Source organism: Bombina bombina, chromosome 4 (assembly GCF_027579735.1).
Source record: "Bombina bombina isolate aBomBom1 chromosome 4, aBomBom1.pri, whole genome shotgun sequence".
Taxonomy (NCBI): Eukaryota; Metazoa; Chordata; class Amphibia; order Anura; family Bombinatoridae; genus Bombina; species Bombina bombina.
The window spans coordinates 1,119,926,568-1,119,950,150 of NC_069502.1; the positions used below are offsets into that span (position 1 = coordinate 1,119,926,568).

Here is a 23,583-nt window from a genome sequence, read left to right on the forward strand (position 1 = left end):
GGACTCTGGGCCTTTCAGGGGCTCCTTGGTATTGTCCTTTTTGGACTTGTTCCTTTTGAGGTTCTCTTCCCATGGGAATTGAGATTTCTGGGCCTTGTCCGTTTCTCCATAGCAGTTTTATCCTCTTTATGGGAAGGGCCGTGTGGTTTTTTTCTTATTCGGGAGTTTGTTTCCCTATCAGGGACAATAGGCTATGTTGTCTCCTTCTCTGAGCTTCGCTTGGGGGTTTTGATCCACTGTGGTTTGGGATGCTCTGCATTCTTTTTCCTTGGATGTGGTCCTCCGAGTGCGTACTCTGAGGAGATATGGAGACTTGCCTTTGTTCTACTCGCTCTTCGCGTGACTTTGCTCCTCGAGGTCCTCCCTTGGTCTCTAGAAGTCTTGGCACACATCTGTTGTGCTCCAGCTCCTTTTGGAGTGTTGGGACTCTTGTAGGGGGTGTTCTTTTCCTTGTGGGTTGAGATTAGTGAGTGAATCTTGTTCCCGTTCTCCGGGCTAATCCGGTTATTCCCCGGTGAGGTCTGATTTTTCAGAAGGGGTATTCGTGTTCCCTGGGGTGTTGTTTGTTTTAAACAATTCTGGGGCTCGGGCCTATAGTTTTGTTTGGGATCTTTCTGGAAGTTCGGAAGCTCATGATCCTGTGGCTGGTCAGTTTTTCCCAGGGAACATAGGCTGTGGCCTAAGGAATGGCTAGTTAAGCCTGCTAGCAGCTTGGCCAGTTTCTGGGAGCTCTCAGATGTGCTACTTATGGCTTGCCTTGTCCTTTGGACAATGTATATTCCCCTTCGTGGGGAGTTCTCTCTGTGTTCTTCGGGACATCTGGATGTTTTTCATTTGGCTTTTGTCTCATCAGACATGGCTCATGCCTTGTGAGCATGTGCACTGTTCTTATATGTGCCCTTCCCTTTGAGGGGTTGTTTTGGTCCTTCTATGAAGGGGGGGGGGGATTTTCCTCTCTCTGGAGGGTTGTTATCTTGTCTTGTGTGCAGGAGGTTGGAACAGGTATTTTTTTCCTGTAAAGGTGAGCAGTTTGCTTTTCTGGCTTGTGCTGTTCTTTCTGTGGAGATTAGTATCTTTATGTTGAGACTGTCGGTTATGATGGGTTCTCATAGGAATCTTATGCATTTGCGATGTTCATCTCCTATGGGTTATCTTTTGGCAGTACCTATTTGAGGGAGCTCTTGGGTTAACACCCAAGTTCTGTGGGGATGACGAGTTCACCCCATTCCATCCTTCCCTAGGGGTTGGTGTTTTAGGTCCTTTCTTTTCCCCTTTTCAGACCTGCCTGTTGCTTGGGCTGGTCTGGTGTGGGACAGGATCTGAGATATGTGGTCGTCCTCTGGCCTTTTAAGGTTCGGTGAGCCTTCTTGAGGTTTTGTGTTTTGTCTATTTTAAAGTTATTTGAGAAGGACTGATGGCTTTTGGATAGCCTATAGCCCACTGTTTAATGGATGTTTAGCAGTGAATTTGGATTTTATATCTCTTTTCAGCTAATCTTACTTGCTGGCAAGTATTCTTTTTTAGAGTCATCCTGGTATGACTGTAGGGTGTGGGTTGACTCGGGTGTTCACTTATCTGGGCTTGCTGCACGCATTCGATCTGTGAATATTTCGATATTCTGAGTTATCTGTGACTTAAGGACTCTGTCTTCAGTTGTCTTTTAAGATGTGGTTGCATTGTATTTAGGAGAAGTTTTCTTCTGTATTTCTGTTCCCGGTCTTAACCTTGTGGTTTCTGTGTATTCTGGGGTCTGACTTGCTGTCTTGATCTAGTGTTGAGCTTAGCTGCTTCACTACCTGAAAGCTGAGTGTTTGCATACCCACTGTGGGTGCTGTGGTATCTCTTTGCCTGTTTCTCAAGACTGTTTCGGGCCTCTGTGAGTTTGGCTTGGTTCTCAGGGTTCCTTTTTTCATTTGGAACCGGTTGCATTTTATTTGGGGTCCCTTTGGGGAAACTTGTTTTTTTCTTTCACGTTTTCTATTTTTTTGTGGAAGTTTTTGGTGCTTGATCCCTTTCTCTAGTAAGGCGTGGGACGTTGGGGACCGACTGCTGGACGGTGGAGTCTCCTGGAGGCGTGTTGGCTCAGACGAGTCCTTTCTGCGGTCTCTAGCAAGGTCTTATGGACAATCTGCAGGTCAGTGCCCTTGGGGCCTTTTCCTTTTTCTAAGCTTTATCCGCTTCGGACGAAGCGTTTTTTTTTTGGGTGGGGTTTGTAGGCCTGGTGCCCTCATAATGGGCTGCCTTTTGTACCCTCCCGTTTTGCATTCAGTGTCCTCTAGCTTGGGTATTGTTTTCCCAAAAGTAATGAATGCAGCTGTGGATTCTTTCCATTTATGAAGAAAAACATAAATTTTGCTTACCTGATATTTTTCTTTTCTTCAGATGGAAAGAGTCCACAGCTCCCTGCCCTTGTTTTTCTATGTGGCACCTTTTCACCCTGATATTTCTTCTATTGTTTCTTGTTCCTCAGCAGAATGACTGGGGGATGAAGGAAGTGGGAGGGGTTTTTAAGCCTTTGGCTGGGGAGTCTTTGCCTCCTCCTGGTGGCCAGGTTCTGAATTTCCCAAATATAATTAATGCAGCTGTGGACTCTTTCCATCTAAAGAAAATAAAATGATCAGATAAGCATAATTTTTATGTTTTTAAGCAACTTTCTAATTTTACTCCTATTATCTTTTTTTCTTCATTCTCTTGCTATCTTTATATGAAAAAGTAGGAATCTAAACTAAGAGGCTAGCCCATTTTTGGTTCAGTACCTGGGTAGGCCTTGATGATAGGTGGGTACATTTAGCCTGCTATGTGCTCTATCTCACTAGTTTTCAAACCTGTCCTCCGGCCTCCCCAACAGTCCAGGTTTTCTGAATGACCTTGCGTGAGAGCAGGTAAAATAACCATGTTTACTAATCAGCTTATTATTTTACCTGTGCTCTAGTTTAGATATCCTCAAAATGTGGCCTATTAGGGAGGCCTGAAGACAGGTTTGAAAACCAGTGCTCTATCTGAATCATGAAAGAAAAAATTTGGGTTTAGTATCCCTTTAATGACAGGTGCAACTTGAGCTCTGCTACATGTTTAAATCTCTACTATTTGTTGTTCTGTCTAATCTTTAGGTCTCTCAAGTGACAGTGATCTGATTTCTTTGACAGTGGATGTGGACTCTCTCTCTGGGTTAGATGATGGAATGGCTTCCAACCAGACATCGCCCAGCAAACCATTTGGTGTCCCTCCAACTAAAGAAGCAATGACACCGAGCTTTTCAGCATCTGGCCATGAGGGGGCTGAAGCAGAAAGAGAGAGCCGCAGTTTATTTCCTGCTAAACTGAAGCAGAAACTGGGAAGAGCAGATTACTTGGTGAAGGCGGGCGAGTTGATAAATATGGCCATGAAGAAAGAAACTGAGCAGGACTTTGAAGCTGCATTTGGCTTTTACAGAAAAGGGGTTGACCTGCTCTTGGAGGGTGTACAAGGTATGACCAGTCACTTTATTTAACCCTTTGAGTGCTAAGCACTTTCCCACCTGGGTGCTAAGATTTTTTAAGGATTTTTTAACTTTTTTTTTTTTTTTTTACGGACCCCCCAAGACTTTACACTGTTGGAAAGGTTATGCGATTACCTTTCCAACAGTGGGTCTTGGGGATCTGTAGCTGCTTAGATGCCTGAGATACAGGCTTCTAAGCAGCATGCCCCCTGCTCTTATACTTAACATTGTAAAGTATAAATAAAGTTGCGCGGGTGACGTCATCCCGTTATTGCGCGTGACGTCACTGCACACCACGTGAAGTGATAGGAGCGGGTGGGAGCCCACTGATCTCCCTCAAGGTGGGAGAGTGCTCATGACGGCTCTGAGCCGTCATTAGCACCAGAGTGAAAAACTCTGTGACGGCTCAGAGCCGTCATTAGCACTCAAAGGGTTAAAGGGATATGAAACCCAGTTTTCAACCACTTTCTAATTTACTTCTATTATCACATTTTCTTCATTCTCTTATTGTCTTTTGTTTAAAAGCATGAATGTAAACTTAAGAGTGTGCACGTGTCTGGAGCACTATATGGCAACAATTTTGCAAAAATTTTATTTATATGCAAGAGCGCTAGATGGCAGCACTATTCCTTGTCATGTAGTGCTCCAAAAACCTACCTAGGTATCTTTTCAACAAAGAATACCATGGGTGCAATGTATATTTCTTCCATGTAATTAGCAAGAGTCCATGAGCTAGTGACGTATGGGATATACATTCATACCAGGAGGGGCAAAGTTTCCCAAACCTCAAAATGCCTATAAATACACCCCTCACCACACCCACAATTCAGTTTTACAAACTTTGCCTCCTATGGAGGTGGTGAAGTAAGTTTGTGCTAAGATTTCTACGTTGATATGCGCTTCTCAGCATTTTGAAGCCCGATTCCTCTCAGAGTGCAGTCAATGACAGAGGGATGTGAAGGGAGTATTGCCTATTGAATGCTGTGGTCATCCTATCGGGGATCTATTTCATAGGTTCTCTGTTATCGGTCGTAGAGATTCTTCTCCTACCTCCCTTTTCAGATCGACGATATACTCTTATATACCATTAACTCTACTGATTCTCTTTTCAGTACTGGTTTGGCTTTCTACTACTTGTAGATGAGTGTCCTGGGGTAAGTAAGCCTTATTTTATTTATGACACTCTCAGCTATGGTTTGGCACTTTATATGTAAAGTTCTAAATATATGTTTTATACTTATATTTGCCATGATTCAGGTTAATCAGTATATTTCCTTCTTACAGACTGTCAGTTGCATTTTTGGGAAATGCATATGAATAAATATTTTCCTTACCTGAAAAAATTGACTTTTCTTTCTAAATTGCGGGCTGTTAGGCTCGCGGGTGCAAAAAATGCTAGAATTTATTGCGTCATTTTTGGCACAAGACTTTTTTGGTGCGAAAATTACGTTTGTTGACGTTAATGACGTCATTTCCGGCATCTTAGTTGACGCCGAGAGTTTTCACGTAGTTGCGTCATCTATGACGCTTGTGTTTGTTGCAGACGTTTTTGGCGCCAAAAAATGTGTCAATTGTGGGCGTCATACTTGGCGCCAGTTTTTTTGGCATTATTTAAGTCTTTGTTTCTTTTGCTTCTGGTTTCCAGAGGCCTATTCTGTTTGCATTTTTTCCCATTCCTGAAACTGTCATTTAAGGAATTTGATAATTTTGCTTTATATGTTGTTTTTTCTTTTACATATTGCAAGATGTCGCAATCTGACCCTGTATCAGAATCTACTTCTGTAAAGCTGCTGCCTGATGTCGGTTCTATCAAAGCTAAGTGCATTTGTTGTAAACTTGTGGTAACTGTTCCTCCGGCTGTAGTTTGTGTTAGTTGTCATGATAAACTTTCAAAAGCAGATAATATTTCCATTAGTAGTAGTCCATTACCTGTTGTTGTTCCTTCCACATCTAATGTTCAGGATATTCCTGTTAATGTAAGAGAATTTGTTTCTAATTCTATTCAGAAGGCCCCGTCTGTTATACCACCTTCTAATAAACGTAAAAGGTCTTTTAAAACTACTCATAAATTAGATGAATTTTTAAATGACCGCCAACATTCTGATTTATCTATCTCTGATGAGGATTTATCTGGTTCAGAAGATTCTGCCTCAGATATTGACACTGACAAATCTTCATATTTATTTAAGATGGCGTTTATTTGTTCCTTACTTAAAGAGGTGTTGATTGCATTAGATATGGAGGAGTCTAGTCCTCTTGATATTAAAACCAGTAAACGTTTAAATTCGGTTTTTAAACCTCAAAGGTTTTTCCAGTTCCTGATGCTATTTCAGATGTAATTTCTAGAGAATGGAATAGTTTGGGTACTTCATTTACTCCTTCTTTAAGGTTTAAGAGACTGTACCCTTTGCCGGCTGATAGATTGGAGTTTTGGGAAAAATCCCCAAAGTTGATGGGGCTATCTCTACTCTTGCTAAACGTACTACTATTCCTATGGCAGATAGTACTTTTTTTAAAGATCCTTTAGATAGGAAACTTGAATCTTTTTTAAGGAAGGCTTATTTATGTTCAGGTAATCTTCTTAGGCCTGCTATTTCTTTGGCTGATGTTGCTGCAGCTTCAACTTTTTGGTTGGAGGCTTTAGCGCAACAAGTACCAGATCATAATGTGTATAGCATTGTTAAGCTTCTTCAACATGCTAATAATTTCATTTGTGATGCCATTTTTGATATCATTAGAATTGATGTCAGGTATATGTCTTTAGCTATTTTAGCTAGAAGAGCTTTGTGGCTTAAATCTTGGAATGCAGATATGACTTCTAAGTCAACGTTGCTTTCTCTTTCTTTCCAGGGTAATAAATTATTTGGTTCTCAGTTGGATTATATAATTTCAAGGGAGCTTTTTTGCCTCAGGATAAAAAATCTAAGGGTAAATTTAGGGCTGCTAACCGTTTTCGTTCCTTTCGTCAGAGTAAGGAACAGAAGCCTGACCCTTCCCCTAAAGGAACGGCTTCCAATTGGAAGCCTTCTCCAGTCTGGAATAAATCCAAGCCTTTTAGAAAATCAAAACCAGCCCCCAAGTCCGCATGAAGGTGCGGCCCTCAGTCCAGCACAGCTGGTAGGGGGCAGGCTACGATTTTTCAAAGATGTTTGGATCAATTCAGTCCAAAATCATTGGATTCAGAACATTGTTTCTCAAGGGTACAGAATAGGTTTCAAGGTAAGACCGCCTGTAAAAAGGTTTTTTCTCTCACGCATTCCAGTGAACCCAGTAAAGGCTCAGGCTTTCCTGAAGTGTGTTTCAGACCTGGAGTCTTCTGGGGTAGTTGTTCCAGTTCCATATTTGGAAAGGGGTCTGGGGTTTTATTCAAATCTGTTCATTGTACCAAAGAAAGAGAATTCTTTCAGACCAGTTCTGGATCTAAAAATTTTGAATCATTATGTAAGAATACCAACATTCAAGATGGTGACTATAAGGACTATTCTGCCTTTTGTTCTGCAAGGGCATTATATTTCCACAATAGATTTACAGGATGCTTATCTTCATATTCCAATTCATCCAGATCACTATCAGTTCCTGAGATTCTCTTTTCTAGACAAGCATTACCAATTTGTTGCTCTTCCTTTTGGCCTAGCAACAGCTCCAAGGATCTTTTCAAAGGTTCTCGGTGCCCTTCTCTCTGTAATCAGAGAGCGGGTATTGCGGTGTTTCCTTATTTGGACGATATCTTGGTACTTGCTCAGTCTTTACATTCTGCAGAATCTCACACAAATCAACTTGTGTTGTTTCTTCAAGAACATGGTTGGAGGATCAATTTACCAAAAAGTTCCTTGATTCCTCAGACAAGGGTAACCTTTTAGGCTTCCAGATAGATTCAGTATCCATGACTTTGTCTCTAACAGACAAAAGACGTCTGAAATTGGTTTCAGCTTGTTGGAACCTTCAGTCTCAATCATTCCCTTCAGTAGCTATGTGCATGGAAGTTTTAGGTCTCATGACTGCAGCATCGGATGCGATCCCCTTTGCTCGTTTTCAAATGAGACCTCTTCAGCTTTGCATGCTGAATCATTGGTCCCGGGATTATACAAAGATATCACAATTAATATCCTTAAATCCCAATGTTCAACACTCTCTGACGTGGTGGTTAAATCACCAGCGTTTAGTTCAAGGGGCCTCTTTTCTTCGTCCAACCTGGACTGTGATTTCAACAGGTTGGGGAGCTGTCTGGGGATCTCTGACAGCGCAGGGGGTTTGGAAATCTCAAGAGGCGAGATTACCAATCAATATTTTGGAACTCAGTGCGATTTTCAGAGCTCTTCAGTTTTGGCCTCTTCTGAAGAGAGAATAGTTTATTTGTTTTCAGACAGAAAATGTCACGACCGTGGCGTATGTCAATCATCAAGGTGGGACTTACTTCTTTCATAGCCTGAGGACTGTATCTCGGATACTTGCTTGGGCGGAATCCAGCTCCTGTCTAATCTCTGCTGTCCATATCCCAGGTATAGACAATTGGGAAGCGGATTATCTCAGTCGCCAGACTTTACATCCAGGAGAATGGTCTCTTCACCCAGATGTGTTTCTTCAGATTGTTTAGATATGGGGGCTTCCAGAAATTGATCTGATGGCTTCTCATCTAAACTGGAAACTTCCCAGGTATCTGTCCAGATCCAGGGATCCTCAGGCGGAAGCAGTGGATGCGTTGTCACTTCCTTGGAATTATCAACCTGCTTATATCTTTCCCCCTCTAGTTCTTCTTCCAAGAGTGATTTCCAAAATCATAATGGAACGTTCGTTTGTACTGCTGGTGGCTCCAGCATGGCCACACAGGTTTTGGTATGTGGATCTTGTTCGGATGTCCAGTCGCCAACATTGGCCACTTCCGTTAAGGTCAGACCTTCTATGTCAAGGTCCGTTTTTCCATCAGGATCTCAAATCATTAAATTTGAAGGTATGAAGATTGAACGCTTAGTGCTTAGTCATAGAGGTTTCTCTGACTCAGTGATCAATACTATGTTGCAGGCCCGTAAATCTGTGTCTAGAAGGATTTATTACCGGGTTTGGAAGACTTACATTTCATGGTGTTCCTCTCATAAGTTCTCTTGGCATTCTTTTAGAATTCCTAGAATTTTACAGTTTCTTCAGTATGGTTTGGATAAGGGTTTGTCTGCAAGTTCCTCGAAAGGACAAATCTCTGCGCTTTCTGTTGTGTTTCACAGAAAAATTGCTAATCTTCCTGACATTCGTTGTTTTGTACAGGCTTTGGTTCGTATCAAGCCTGTCATTAAGTCAATCTCTCCTCCTTGGAGTCTTAATTTGGTTTTGAGAGCTTTACAGGCTCCTCCGTTTGAGCCTATACATTCTCTGAATATTAAGTTACTTTCTTGGAAAGTGTTGTTTCTTTTGACTATCTCTTCTGCTAGAAGAGTTTCTGAGTTATCTGCTCTTTCTTGTGAGTCTCCTTTTCTGATTTTTCATCAGGATAAGGCAGTTTTGCGGACTTTTTTAATTTTTACCTAAGGTTGTGAATTCCAACAACATTAGTAGAGAAATTATTGTCCCTTCATTGTGTCCTAATCCTAAGAATTCTTTGGAAAAATCTTTGCATTCTTTGGATGTGGTAAGAGCTTTGAAATATTATGTTGAAGCTACTAAAGATTTCAGAAAGACTTCTAGTCTATTTGTTATCTTTTTTGGTCCTAAGAAAGGTCAGAAAGCTTCTGCTATTTCTTTGGCTTCTTGGTTAAAACTTTTGATTCATCATGCTTATGTGGAGTCGCGTAAATCCCCGCCTCAGAGGATTACGGCTCATTCTACTAGGTCAGTTTCTACATCCTGGGCTTTTAAGAATGAAGCTTCTGTTGATCAGATTTGCAAAGCAGCAACTTCGTCTTCTTTGCATACTTTTACTAAATTCTACCATTTTGATGGTTTTTCTTCTTCAGAAGCAGTTTTTGGTAGAAAAGTTCTTCAGGCAGCTGTTTCAGTTTGATTCTTCTGCTTATAATTTCAGTTTTTTTCATTATAAGATTAAAACTTTTTGATTTGGGTTGTGGATTCTATTTTCAGCGGAATCTCTAGTGACTCTTGCGTGGAGTTCCACATCTTGGGTATTTGCTATCCCATACGTCACTAGCTCATGGACTCTTGCCAATTACATGAAAGAAAGCATAATTTATGTAAGAACTTACCTGATAAATTCATTTCTTTCATATTGGCAAGAGTCCATGAGACCCACCCTTTTTGTGGTGGTTATGATTTTTTTTTGTACAAAGCACAATTATTCCAATTCCTTGTTGATGCTTTCGCTCCTTTCTTATCACTCCACTTCTTGGCTATTCGTTAAACTGAATTGTGGGTGTGGTGGGGGTGTATTTATAGGCATTTTGAGGTTTGGGAAACTTTGCCCCTCCTGGTAGGAATGTATATCCCATACGTCACTAGCTCATGGACTCTTGCCAATATGAAAGAAATGAATTTATCAGGTAAGTTCTTACATAAATTATGTTTTGATAAAAGAAGCAAATTGGAATCCTTTGAAAATTGAATGTTCTCTCTGAATCACACACAAACATTTTTGGGTTTCATATCCCTTTTAAGAAATATTATATTTTATTGCAAAAAATAAATAAATGTGTTGTGGATTACAAAGCATCAGAAGTAAGATCTCACTCTTATGCAGAACCAGTACAGCTGGATTTATGTTGTATTTGCTTGGCGTATGTACAACTAACCATTCCCTTCCTGCTGGTATTGGTGAGCTTTGCTCCAGATTGAAGTGTTTATTTTTGGTATAGACAAAAAAAAGATGACTCACTCCCCCTTCACTACTTCGCTGGTTACCCCTTTCAAACGGCATGGTCCTACAGAAGCAGGCATGCCTGATGTTTGGGTTATCTCAGTTTGACTTGATACCTGATGTACCATATGATATATAATTGGTCCAGTTTTGCTGCAGAACCAGGCTTTGTGTTCCATTCTACATAGTTCATTCTGCTGGTTTTCTATTTCTGTTGACTGGCGTGTTCCACTTACGTACTATTTACCACTTCAACTAATATCTTTATGGAGAGAGAGGTTTTTGATCAGAAATCTATTAGCAACTTGCTGTTAAATCTTTGTTCTGGAGCTATGACCACATGTACAGCAGTAGAGGATGCTGGTCTTGCATTATAACAGTACAAGGATAATTGTGCAGCAGCTCCAGATGAATTTCTTTGTTCCAGCGAGGCTTGTCTTGTATTACCAAATACATATAAATGTATTCATAGTTTAATAAAGGGATACTAAATCCAAATTTTTTCTTTAATGATTCAGATAGAGCAGGTAGTTTTAAGCAACTTTCTAATTTACTCCTACTATCATTTTTTCTTCATTCTCTTGCTATCTTTATTTAAGAATCAGGAATGTAAAGCTTAGGAGCTGGCCCATTTTTGGTTCAGAACCTGGGTTACACTTGCTTTTTGTTGGCTGAATGTAGTCACCAATAAGCAAGCACTCTCCAGGGTGCTGAACCTAAAATGGTCCGGCTCCTTAAGCTTTACATTCCTGCTTTTTTTAAATAAAGATAGCAAAAGAACAAAGAAAAATTGATAATAGGAGCAAATTAGAAAGTTGCTTACAATTGCATGCTCTATCTGAATCATGAAATAAAAAATTTGGGTTAAGTATCCCTTTAAGTTTCTGTTTGGATCGAGGAAGGCGTTGTGGTGTTTGATTATATTTCAAGGAGCCACAGTTTTTGTGTACATTTATTTACATAGTAACATTTTACATAGTACAATAGTGTGAAATTAATAAGGCTTATGTATTATTGCGTACTATAGGCAAGAGTACGAGTGGGGCTCTAACAGTTAAAGGGACATAATACTCATATGCTAAATCACTTGAAACTGATGCAGTATAACTGTAAAAAGCTGACAGGAAAATATCACCTGAGCATCTCTATGTAAAAAAGGAAGATATTTTACCTCACAACTGCCTCAGCTCAGCAGAGTAAGTTCTGTGTAAAAACTTATACTCAGCTGCAGCCCAGCTGCAGGTAAAAAAATAAAAATGAAGAAATGAACAGCAGCCAATCAGCATCAGCAGTGCTGAAGTCATGAACTCTTTTCTTTCATGTAATTGGCAAGAGTCCATGAGCTAGTGACATATGGGATATACAATCCTACCAGGAGGGGCAAAGTTTCCCAAACCTCAAAATGCCTATAAATACACCCCTCACCACACCCACAATTCAGTTTTACAAACTTTTCCTCCTATGGAGGTGGTGTAGTAAGTTTGTGCTAAGATTTCTACGTTGATATGCGCTTCTCAGCATTGTTGAAGCCCGATTCCTCTCAGAGTACAGCGAATGTCAGAGGGACATGAAGGGAGTATCACCTATTGAATACAATGATTTCTTTAACGGGGGTCTATTTCATGGGTTCTCTGTTATCGGTCGTAGAGATTCATCTCCTACCTCCCTTTTCAGATCGACGATATACTCTCAATTTACCATTACCTCTACTGATAACTGTTTCTGTACTGGTTTGGCTATCTGCTATATGTGGATGGGTGTCTTTTGGTAAGTATGTTTTTTATGACTTAAGACACCTCAGCTATGGTTTGGCACTTTATGCATTTATATAAAGTTCTAAATATATGTATTGTACTTATATTTGCCATGAGTCAGGTTCATGTATTTCCTTCTGCAGACTGTCAGTTTCATATTTGGGTAATATAAACATCTTTTAAAGAAATTATTTTCTTACCTGGGGTTTAGTCTTTTCAATTGACTACTTCTTGCAAATTGCGGGCAGCATTAGGCCTGCGGGTGCGTCAAATGCTAAACTTTATTGCGTCATTCTTGGCGCGGAAATATTTTTGGCGCGGAAAAATAAGTCTATGACGCAACTTCGTCATTTCCGGTGTCATACTTGACGCAGAGACCTTTCACACGGTTGCGTCACTAGTGACGCGAGTGTGTCATTTCCAGTTATTTTTTGTCGCCAAAAAGTTTACGTTACGTTGTGCGTCATACTTGGCGCCAAACCTTTTCATTATTTGAATACCCCATTGATGTTTGCCTCTTGATTTTTTTATCTATCAGAGGTATGCTATTTGCTTTTTTTCCCATTCCTGAAACTGTCATATAAGGAAATAGATAATTTTGCTTTATATGTTGCTTTTTCTCTTACATTTTGCAAGATGTCTCTATCTGATCCTGCCTCAGAAGTTTCTGCTGGAACATTGCTGCCTGACATCGGTCCTACCAAAGCTAAGTGCATTTGTTGTAAAAATTGTTGAAATTATTTCACCGAATGTCATTTGTAATAGTTGTCATGATAAACTTTTACATGCAGTTAGTGTATCCATCAGTAATAGTACATTGCCAGTTGTAGTTCCTTCAAATTCTAATGTGCATGATATACCTGTAAGAATTTGTTTCTGATTCTATTTTGAAGACTTTGTCTGCATGTCCACCTTCTAATAAATGTAAAAGGTCTTTTTAAACTTCTCATTTAGTTGATGAAATTTCAAATGACCAAAAACATAATTTATCCTCTTCTGATGAGGATCTATCTGATACAGAAGATCCTTCCTCAGACATTGACACTGACAAATCTACTTATTTATTTAAAATAGAGTATATGCGTTCTTTATTGAAAGAAGTGTTAATTACTTTGGATATTGAGGTAACCAGTCCTATTGACGTTCAGTCTAATAAACGTTTAAATGCTGTTTTTAAATCTCCTGTGGTTTCTGTTTCCTATTCCTGAGGCTATTTCTGATATGATTTCTAGGGAATGGAATAAGCCAGTTCTTTTATTCCTTCTTCAAGGTTTAAAAAATTGTATCCTTTACCAGCAAAATCTATAGAGTTTTGGGAGAAAATCCCCAAGTTGATGGGGCTATTTCTACTCTTGCTGAACATACCACTATTCCTATGGAAGATAGTACTTCCTTTAAGGATCCTTTAGATAGGAAGCTTAAATCTTATCTAAGGAAGGCCTATCTATATTCAGGTCATCTTCTCAGACCTGCAATTTCTTTGGCTGATGTTGCGGCTGCATCAACCTTCTGGTTGGAGAATTTAGTGCAACAAGAATTGGATTCTGACTTATTTAGCATTATTCGCCTTTTGCAATATGCTAATCATTTTATTTGTGATGCAATTTTTGATATTATCAAAATTGATGTTAGATCCATGTCTTTAGCTTTTTTAGCTAGAAGAGTTTTGTGGCTTAAATCTTGGAATGTTGATATGACATCTAAATCTAGATTACTATTTCTTTCTTTCCAAGGTAATGATTTATTATTTCAACTGTCACTGGGGAAAGGAGTTTTTCTGCCTCAGGATTAAAAACCTAAGGGTAAATCTAAGGCTTCTAACCTTTTTCGTTCCTTTCGTCAGAATAAGGAACACAAACTCAATCCTCCCCCCCCCCAAGGAGTCTGCTTCCAATTGGAAGCCTTCCTTAAATTGGAATAAAACCAGGCCATTTAGGAAACCAAAGTCAGCCCCTAAGTCCGCATGAAGATTCGGCCCTCATTCCAGCTCAGCTGGTAGGGGGCAGATTAAGGTTTTTCAAGGATATTTGGATAAAATCTGTCCAAAATCAATGGATTCAGAGCATTGTCTCTCAAGGGTATCGAATAGGATTCAGAGTAAGACCTCCTGTGAGAAGATTTTTTCTCTCACGTATCCCAGTAAATCCAGTAAAAGCTCAGGCTTTCCTGAAGTGTGTTTCAGACCTGGAGTCTTCAGGGGTAATCATGCCAGTTCTTCCTCAGGAACAAGGTTTGGGGTTTTATTCAAATCTATTCATTGTACCAAAGAAGGATAATTTATTCAGACCAGTTCTGGATCTGAAAATTGTGAATCGTTATGTAAGAGTACCAACTTTCAAGATGGTGACTATAAGGACTATTCTGCCTTTTGTTCAGCAAGGACATTATATGTCCACAATAGACTTGCAGGATGCATACCTTCATATTCCGATTCATCCAGAACATTATCAGTTTCTGAGATTCTCTTTTCTAAACAAGCATTACCAATTTGTTGCTCTTCCATTTGGCCTAGCAACAGCTCCAAGAATCTTTTCAAAGGTTTGGGTGCCCTACTCTCTGTAATCAGAGAACAGGGTATTGCAGTGTTTACTTATTTGGACGATATCTTGGTACTAGCTCAGTCTTTGCGTACTGCAGAATCTCACACCAATCAACTAGTGTTGTTTCTTTGGAAACATGGTTGGAGGATCAATTTACCAAAAGTTTCTTGATTCCTCAGACAAGGGTCACCTTTTTAGGCTTCCAGATAGATTCAGTCTCTAACAGACAAGAGACGTTTTAAATTGGTTGCAGCATGCCTGCACCTTCAGTCTCAGTCATTCCCTTCAGTGGCTATGTGCATGGAAGTTTTAGGTCTCATGACTGCAGCATCGGACGCGAACCCCTTTGCTCGTTTTCACATGAGACCTCTACAGCTTTGTATGCTGAATCAATGTACGACACTCTCTGACATGGTGTGGATAGATCACCATCGTTTAGTTCAAGGGGCTTCTTTTGTTCGGCCAACCTGGACTGTGATCACAACAGATGCGAGTCTTTCAGGTTGGGGAGCTGTTTGGGGATCTCTGACAGCACAAGGGGTTTGGAAATCTCAAGAGGCGAGATTACCAATAAATATTTTAGAACTCCGTGCAATTCTCAGAGCTCTTCAGTTTTGGCCTCTGCTAAAGAGAAAACCGTTCATTTGTTTTCAGACAGACAATATCACAACAGTGGCATATGTCAATCATCAGGGTGGGACTCACAGTTCCCAAGCTATGAAAGAAGTATCTCGGATACTTGTTTGGGCGGAATCCAGCTCTTGTCTAATCTCTGCAGTGCATATCCCAGGTGTAGACAATTGGGAGGCGGATTTTCTCAGCCGCCAGACTTTACTTCCAGGGGAGTGGTCTCTCCATCCAGATGTGTTTTCTCAGATTGTTCAGTTATGGGGTCTTCCAGAGATAGATCTCATGGCCTCTCATCTAAACTACAAACTTCCCAGATACCTGTTCAGGGATGTTCAGGCGGAAGCAGTGGATGCGCTGACACTTTTTTGGTGTTATGATCCTGCTTACATTTTCCAGCATGGCCACACAGGTTTTGGTATGCGGATCTGGTTCGGATGTCCAGTTGCCTGCCTTGGCCACTTCCGTTTGGCCAGACCTACTATCTCAAGGTCCGTTTTTCCATCAGGATCTTAAATCATTAAATTTGAAGGTATGGAAATTGAATGCTTAGTACTAAGTCATAGAGGTTTCTCTAACTCGGTGATTATTACTATGTTACAAGCTCGTAAATCTGTTTCTAGAAAGATTTATTATAGAGTTTGGAAGACTTACATTTCATGGTGTTCTTCCCATAAAATTTCCTGGCATTCTTTTAGAATTCCTAGAATTTTACAATTTCTTCAGGACGGTTTGGAGAAGGGTTTTTCTGCAAGTTCCTTGAAAGGACAAATCTCCGCTCTTTCTGTTTTATTTCACAGAAAGATTGCTATACTTCCTGATATACACTGTTTTGTACAGGCTTTAGTTCTTATTAAACCTGTTATTTAATCAATTTCTCCTCCTTGGAGTCTTAATTTGGTTCTGACGGCTTTACAGGTTCTTCCATTTGAACCTATGCATTTTTTGGACATTGAACTACTTTCTTGGAAAGTGTTGTTCCTTTTGGCCATCTCTTCTGCTAGAATAGTTCCTGAGTTATCTGCTCTTTCTTGTGAGTCTCCTTTTCTGATTTTTTCTTCAGGATAAGGCAGTTTTGCAGACTTTTTTAAATTTGTTTACCTAAGGTTGTGAATTCTAACAACATTAGTAGAGAAATTGTTGTCCCTTCCTTGTGTCCTAATCCTAAGAATTCTTTGGGAAGTTCCTTACATTCTTTGGATTACATTCTTTGGATGTGGTAAGAGCTTTGAAATATTATGTGGAAGCTACTAAAGATTTCAGGAAGACTACCAGTCTATTTGTTTTATTTTCTAGTCCTAGGAAAGGTCAGAAGGCTTCTGCTATTTCCTTGGCTTCTTGGTTGAAACCTTTGATTCATCAAGCTTATTTGGAGTCGGGTCAGGCCCTGCCTCAGAGAATTACAGCTCATTCTACTAGACCAGTCTCCACTTCGTGGGCTTTTAAGAATGAAGCTTCAGTTGATCAGATTTGCAAAGCGGCAACTTGGTCCTCTTTGATTACATTTACTAAATTCTACCGTTTTGATGTATTTGCTTCTTCGGAAGCAGTTTTTGGTAGAAAAGTTCTTCAGGCAGCTGTTTCAGTTTGATTCTTCTGCTTTTGATTTAAGTTTTTTTCTTTCAAATGAAATTAACTTATATTTTTGGGTTGTGAATTATTTTTTTTCAGCAGATTATGGCTGTTTAAATTTTATTCCCTCCCTCTCTAGTGACTCTTGAGTGGAGATCCACATCTTGGGTATTGATATCCCATATGTCACTAGCTCATGGACTCTTGCCAATTACATGAAAGAAAACATAATTTATGTAAGAACTTACCTGATAATTTCATTTCTTTCATATTGGCAAGAGTCCATGAGGCCCACCCTTTTTATGGTGGTTATGATTTTTTGTATAAAGCACAATTATTTCCAAATTTCCTTTGATGATGCTTTCTACTCCTTTCTTTATCACCCCACTGCTTGGCTATTTGTTAAACTGAATTGTGGGTGTGGTGAGGGGTGTATTTATAGGCATTTTGAGGTTTGGGAAACTTTGCCCCTCCTGGTAGGATTGTATATCCCATATGTCACTAGCTCATGGACTCTTGCCAATATGAAAGAAATGAATTTATCAGGCAAGTTCTTACATAAATTATGTTTTACTGTGATCTCATGAGATTTGACTTAACTCTCATGAGATTTCATTGTAAACTTCCTTACACTGAATAGGGAAATAACATGAGAGTGCATGAGGCTCATCCCTTCGGCTGTCCCGAGACAGACATACTGATATCCTGCTTAGAAATCCTTTACAATGGGATGTGGCTACTGAGGAACTTTTGAGGTAAAATATCTTTCTTTTTTACATAGAGATGTTCAGATGATATTTTCTAGTCATCTTTTTACAGCTATACTGCATCACTTTCAAGTGTTTAAACATTTGGGTATTATGGCCCTTTAAGAGCAAGGGAAAAGGGGTTTATCACGTCTTTGCGTCCGTTGGGTGTAGCACTCGTATTACAAGTTGAAAGCAAATGCAATGCTCGTCGGGATAGCGTGTCCTCATAGTTCTTATTAACTATTTTGCAAAACATAAAAGTGTCACACAACAAATCAAAAATAAATTAGAAAGCACAGTTACACTCATAACACCATCTAATAAAAATTATTAAAAAATCAATTGCACAAAAAAGTTATAAGGGCTCAAAAATAGGTCTCTGGTGTTTATGAAAGGCTGGTAAAGGGCTTTAACATAGAGATACATACATTCACATGTCTAAATATATGTATGTGTGTGTGTGTTTATATATATATATATATATATATATATATATATATATACACATATGTATTTCTGTGTAAATAGGTATTTACAGACATATACACATATAAATACACACACACACACACATATATATATGTGTGTGCAAAAAAAATAGAGAGATAAATATTTATTTACGAATAATTAGAAAATATGAAGATCATTGGAATGTTCATGTTGGTTTAGCGCACTTGAGCATATGCTATCGGGTTTGTGCACGAGTATGGTGTCCCCTCCCACACACTTTTTTTGCTCCTTTGACCTCTTTGTGGGAAAATGTTAAAGTGCGCTATATTCTAAGTTCGGCTTCTTGTGTGCATCAGGTTAGTGCGCAATTGAAAACTTTTTCTTTTCAAACTAACGCTACCCTGCACGCACAAAAAGCTTACTTCTAGCGGAGTTAGTGCAGGAGCGTTAAATACCGCTCTACGATTAACCTGGCCATGTATGTTTAATTGCATTTGTCTTTGTTGAGGACATTAAAATCTCCCTTTCTACCTATAATTAGGACCTTAACCCCTTAACACCACACGTCGTACAGGGTACGTCTTACACAAACTGGTCTTTAAAGACCAGCGACGTACTCTGTATGTCGTCAGTTTGTGCACGAGTATGGTGTCCCCTCCCACACACTTTTTTTGCTCCATTGACCTCTTTGTGGGAAAATGTTAAAGTGCGCTATATTCTAAGTTCGGCTTCTTGTGTGCATCAGGTTAGTGCGCAATTGAAAACTTTTTCTTTTCAAACTAACGCTACCCTGCACGCACAAAAAGCTTACTTCTAGCGGAGTTAGTGCAGGAGCGTTAAATACCGCTCTACGATTAACCTGGCCATGTATGTTTAATTGCATTTGTCTTTGTTGAGGACATTAAAATCTCCCTTTCTACCTATAATTAGGACCTTAACCCCTTAACACCACATGTCGTACAGGGTACGTCTTACACAAACTGGTCTTTAAAGACCAGCGACGTACTCTGTATGTCGTCAGGGGTTTAAAGCGACTGGAAGTGATCCTGATCGCTTCCAGACGCTTTCAAGGTATTGCCATGATGCCTCGATTTTGAGGCATCACTGCAATACCTTTCCTGGCACACTGATGCAGAAAGATCCACTCTGTGGCCCTCTCTGCATCGGCCAGCGATGTTGCAGATCGTTGTTGGGTGGGAGCAGCTGCAGGGAGGCGGGTGGGCACCCCATCGCTAGATCACTTCCGTCAGATTAGTCCCCGGTGCGTGCGAGAGCATGCACGGGGGCGTGCGTGCGCCCCCGATCTACCCCGATTGTGGTGTTGGTCGGAGCAGGTAGTGGGAGAGGGGGGAAAATTATGCTTAAAAAAGTGATCTGGGAGATGTGGAGGGGGTATTGAGGGAGGCCAGCTACACTACAGAAAAATAAAATTTTTAATTAAAAAAATGCACACTATTTTGAAAAGTGGGTTCTGGCAGACAGCTGCCAGTACCCAAAATGGCATCAAATAGTGAGAGGGGGGAGGGTTGGAGAGCTGTTTGGGGGGGCTCAGGGAGGTTGGGTGGTAAGGGGGGATCCAACAAGGAAGAACTTTTCTTTCATGTAATTAGCAAGAGTCCATGAGCTAGTGACGTATGGGATATACATTCCTACCAGGAGGGGCAAAGTTTCCCAAACCTCAAAATGCCTATAAATACACCCCTCACCACACCCACAATTCAGTTTTTACAAACTTTGCCTCCGATGGAGGTGGTGAAGTAAGTTTGTGCTAGATTCTACGTTGATATGCGCTCCGCAGCAAGTTGGAGCCCGGTTTTCCTCTCAGCGTGCAGTGAATGTCAGAGGGATGTGAGGAGAGTATTGCCTATTTGAATGCAGTGATCTCCTTCTACGGGGTCTATTTCATAGGTTCTCTGTTATCGGTCGTAGAGATTCATCTCTTACCTCCCTTTTCAGATCGACGATATACTCTTATTTATATACCATTACCTCTGCTGATTCTCGTTTCAGTACTGGTTTGGCTTTCTACAAACATGTAGATGAGTGTCCTGGGGTAAGTAAGTCTTATTTTCTGTGACACTCTAAGCTATGGTTGGGCACTTTGTTTATAAAGTTCTAAATATATGTATTCAAACATTTATTTGCCTTGACTCAGAATGTTCAACTTTCCTTATTTTCAGACAGTCAGTTTCATATTTGGGATAATGCATTTGATTTAATCATTTTTTCTTACCTTCAAAAATTTGACTCTTCCCTGTGGGCTGTTAGGCTCGCGGGGGCTGAAAATGCTTCATTTTATTGCGTCATTCTTGGCGCGGACTTTTTTGGGGCAAAAAATTCGTTTCCGTTTCCGGCGTCATACGTGTCGCCGGAAGTTGCGTCATTTTTTGACGTTATTTTGCGCCAAAAATGTCGGCGTTCCGGATGTGGCGTCATTTTGGCGCCAAATAATGTGGGCGTCTTATTGGCGCGAAAAATATGGGCGTCGCTTTTTTCTCCACATTATTAAAGTCTCATTTTTTCATTGCTTCTGGTTGCTAGAAGCTTGTTCTTTGGCATTTTTTCCCATTCCTGAAACTGTCATTTAAGGAATTTGATCAATTTTGCTTTATATATATGTTGTTTTTTCTCTTACATATTGCAAGATGTCTCACGTTGCATCTGAGTCAGAAGATACTACAGGAAAATCGCTGTCTAGTGCTGGATCTACCAAAGCTAAGTGTATCTGCTGTAAACTTTTGGTAGCTATTCCTCCAGCTGTTGTTTGTATTGATTGTCATGACAAACTTGTTAAAGCAGATAATATTTCCTTTAGTAAAGTACCATTGCCTGTTGCAGTTCCTTCAACATCTAAGGTGCAGAATGTTCCTGATAATATAAGAGATTTTGTTTCTGAATCCATAAAGAAGGCTATGTCTGTTATTTCTCCTTCTAGTAAACGTAAAAAATCTTTTAAAACTTCTCTCCCTACAGATGAATTTTTAAATGAACATCATCATTCTGATTCTGATGACTCTTCTGGTTCAGAGGATTCTGTCTCAGAGGTTGATGCTGATAAATCTTCATATTTATTTAAAATGGAATTTATTCGTTCTTTACTTAAAGAAGTACTAATTGCTTTAGAAATAGAGGATTCTGGTCCTCTTGATACTAATTCTAAACGTTTGGATAAGGTATTTAAAGCTCCTGTGGTTATTCCAGAAGTTTTAACTGTTCCTAATGCTATTTCTGCAGTAATTTCCAAAGAATGGGATAAATTGGGTAATTCATTTACTCCTTCTAAACGTTTTAAGCGATTATATCCTGTGCCGTCTGACAGATTAGAATTTTGGGACAAAATCCCTAAAGTTGATGGGGCTATTTCTACCCTTGCTAAACGTACTACTATTCCTACGTCAGATGGTACTTCGTTTAAGGATCCTTTAGATAGGAAAATTGAATCCTTTCTAAGAAAAGCTTATCTGTGTTCAGGTAATCTTCTTAGACCTGCTATATCTTTGGCTGATGTTGCTGCAGCTTCAACTTTCTGGTTGGAAACTTTAGCGCAACAAGTAACACATCATGATTCTCATGATATTATTATTCTTCTACAGCATGCTAATAATTTTATCTGTGATGCCATTTTTGATATTATCAGAGTTGATGTCAGGTTTATGTCTCTAGCTATTTTAGCTAGAAGAGCTTTATGGCTTAAAACTTGGAATGCTGATATGGCTTCTAAATCAACTTTACTTTCCATTTCTTTCCAGGGTAACAAATTATTTGGTTCTCAGTTGGATTCCATTATTTCAACTGTTACTGGTGGGAAAGGAACTTTTTTACCACAGGATAAAAAATCTAAAGGTAAAAGCAGGGCTAATAATCGTTTTCGTTCCTTTCGTTTCAACAAAGAACAAAAGCCTGATCCTTCATCCTCAGGAGCAGTTTCAGTTTGGAAACCATCTCCAGTCTGGAATAAATCCAAGCCAGCTAGAAAGGCAAAGCCTGCTTCTAAGTCCACATGAAGGTGCGGCCCTCATTCCAGCTCAGCTGGTAGGGGGCAGGTTACGTTTTTTCAAGGAAATTTGGATCAATTCTGTTCACAATCTTTGGATTCAGAGCATTGTTTCAGAAGGGTACAGAATTGGTTTCAAGATGAGACCTCCTGCAAAGAGATTTTTTCTTTCCCGTGTCCCAGTAAATCCAGTAAAAGCTCAAGCATTTCTGAAATGTGTTTCAGATCTAGAGTTGACTGGAGTAATTATGCCAGTTCCAGTTCTGGAACAGGGGATGGGGTTTTATTCAAATCTCTTCATTGTACCAAAGAAGGAGAATTCCTTCAGACCAGTTCTGGATCTAAAAATATTGAATCGTTATGTAAGAATACCAACGTTCAAGATGGTAACTGTAAGGACTATCTTGCCTTTTGTTCAGCAAGGGAATTATATGTCCACAATAGATTTACAGGATGCATATCTGCATATTCCGATTCATCCAGATCATTATCAGTTCCTGAGATTCTCTTTTCTGGACAAGCATTACCAGTTTGTGGCTCTGCCGTTTGGCCTAGCTACAGCTCCAAGAATTTTTACAAAGGTTCTCGGTGCCCTTCTGTCTGTAATCAGAGAACAGGGTATTGTGGTATTTCCTTATTTGGACGATATCTTGGTACTTGCTCAGTCTTTACATTTAGCAGAATCTCATACGAATCGACTTGTGTTGTTTCTTCAAGATCATGGTTGGAGGATCAATTTACCAAAAAGTTCTTTGATTCCTCAGACAAGGGTAACCTTTCTGGGTTTCCAGATGGATTCAGTGTCCATGACTCTGTCTTTAACAGACAAGAGACGTCTAAAATTGATTGCAGCTTGTCGAAACCTTCAGTCACAATCATTCCCTTCGGTAGCCTTATGCATGGAAATTCTAGGTCTTATGACTGCTGCATCGGACGCGATCCCCTTTGCTCGTTTTCACATGCGACCTCTTCAGCTCTGTATGCTGAAGCAATGGTGCAAGGATTACACGAAGATATCTCAATTAATATCTTTAAAACCGATTGTTCGACACTCTCTAACATGGTGGACAGATCACCATCGTTTAATTCAGGGGGCTTCTTTTGTGCTTCCGACCTGGACTGTAATTTCAACAGATGCAAGTCTCATAGGTTGGGGAGCTGTGTGGGGATCTCTGACGGCACAAGGAGTTTGGGAATCTCAGGAGGTGAGATTACCGATCAATATTTTGGAACTCCGTGCAATTTTCAGAGCTCTTCAGTTTTGGCCTCTTCTGAAGAGAGAATCGTTCATTTGTTTTCAGACAGACAATGTCACAACTGTGGCATACATCAATCATCAAGGAGGGACTCACAGTCCTCTGGCTATGAAAGAAGTATCTCGAATTTTGGTTTGGGCGGAATCCAGCTCCTGTCTAATCTCTGCGGTTCATATCCCAGGTATAGACAATTGGGAAGCGGATTATCTCAGTCGCCAAACGTTGCATCCGGGCGAATGGTCTCTTCACCCAGAGGTATTTCTTCAGATTGTTCAAATGTGGGAACTTCCAGAAATAGATCTGATGGCGTCCCATCTAAACAAGAAACTTCCCAGGTATCTGTCCAGATCCCGGGATCCTCAGGCGG

The 23,583-nt window shown here is 40.0% G+C and overlaps 1 protein-coding gene across 4 annotated transcripts in view; it reads left to right on the top strand.

The window, feature by feature from the left end:
* Window positions 1–23,583, top strand: part of RPS6KC1 (ribosomal protein S6 kinase C1) — a 687,051-nt gene that overhangs the window by 166,764 nt on the left and 496,704 nt on the right. For 3 of the 4 annotated variants that reach the window (XM_053712472.1, XM_053712474.1, XM_053712475.1), the window contains one exon: window positions 3,111–3,467. In XM_053712472.1, coding sequence (XP_053568447.1) covers window positions 3,111–3,467 — 357 coding nt within the window. The remainder of the gene's footprint in view (window positions 1–3,110; window positions 3,468–23,583) is intronic. The other variant, XM_053712473.1, reaches the window with a different exon arrangement.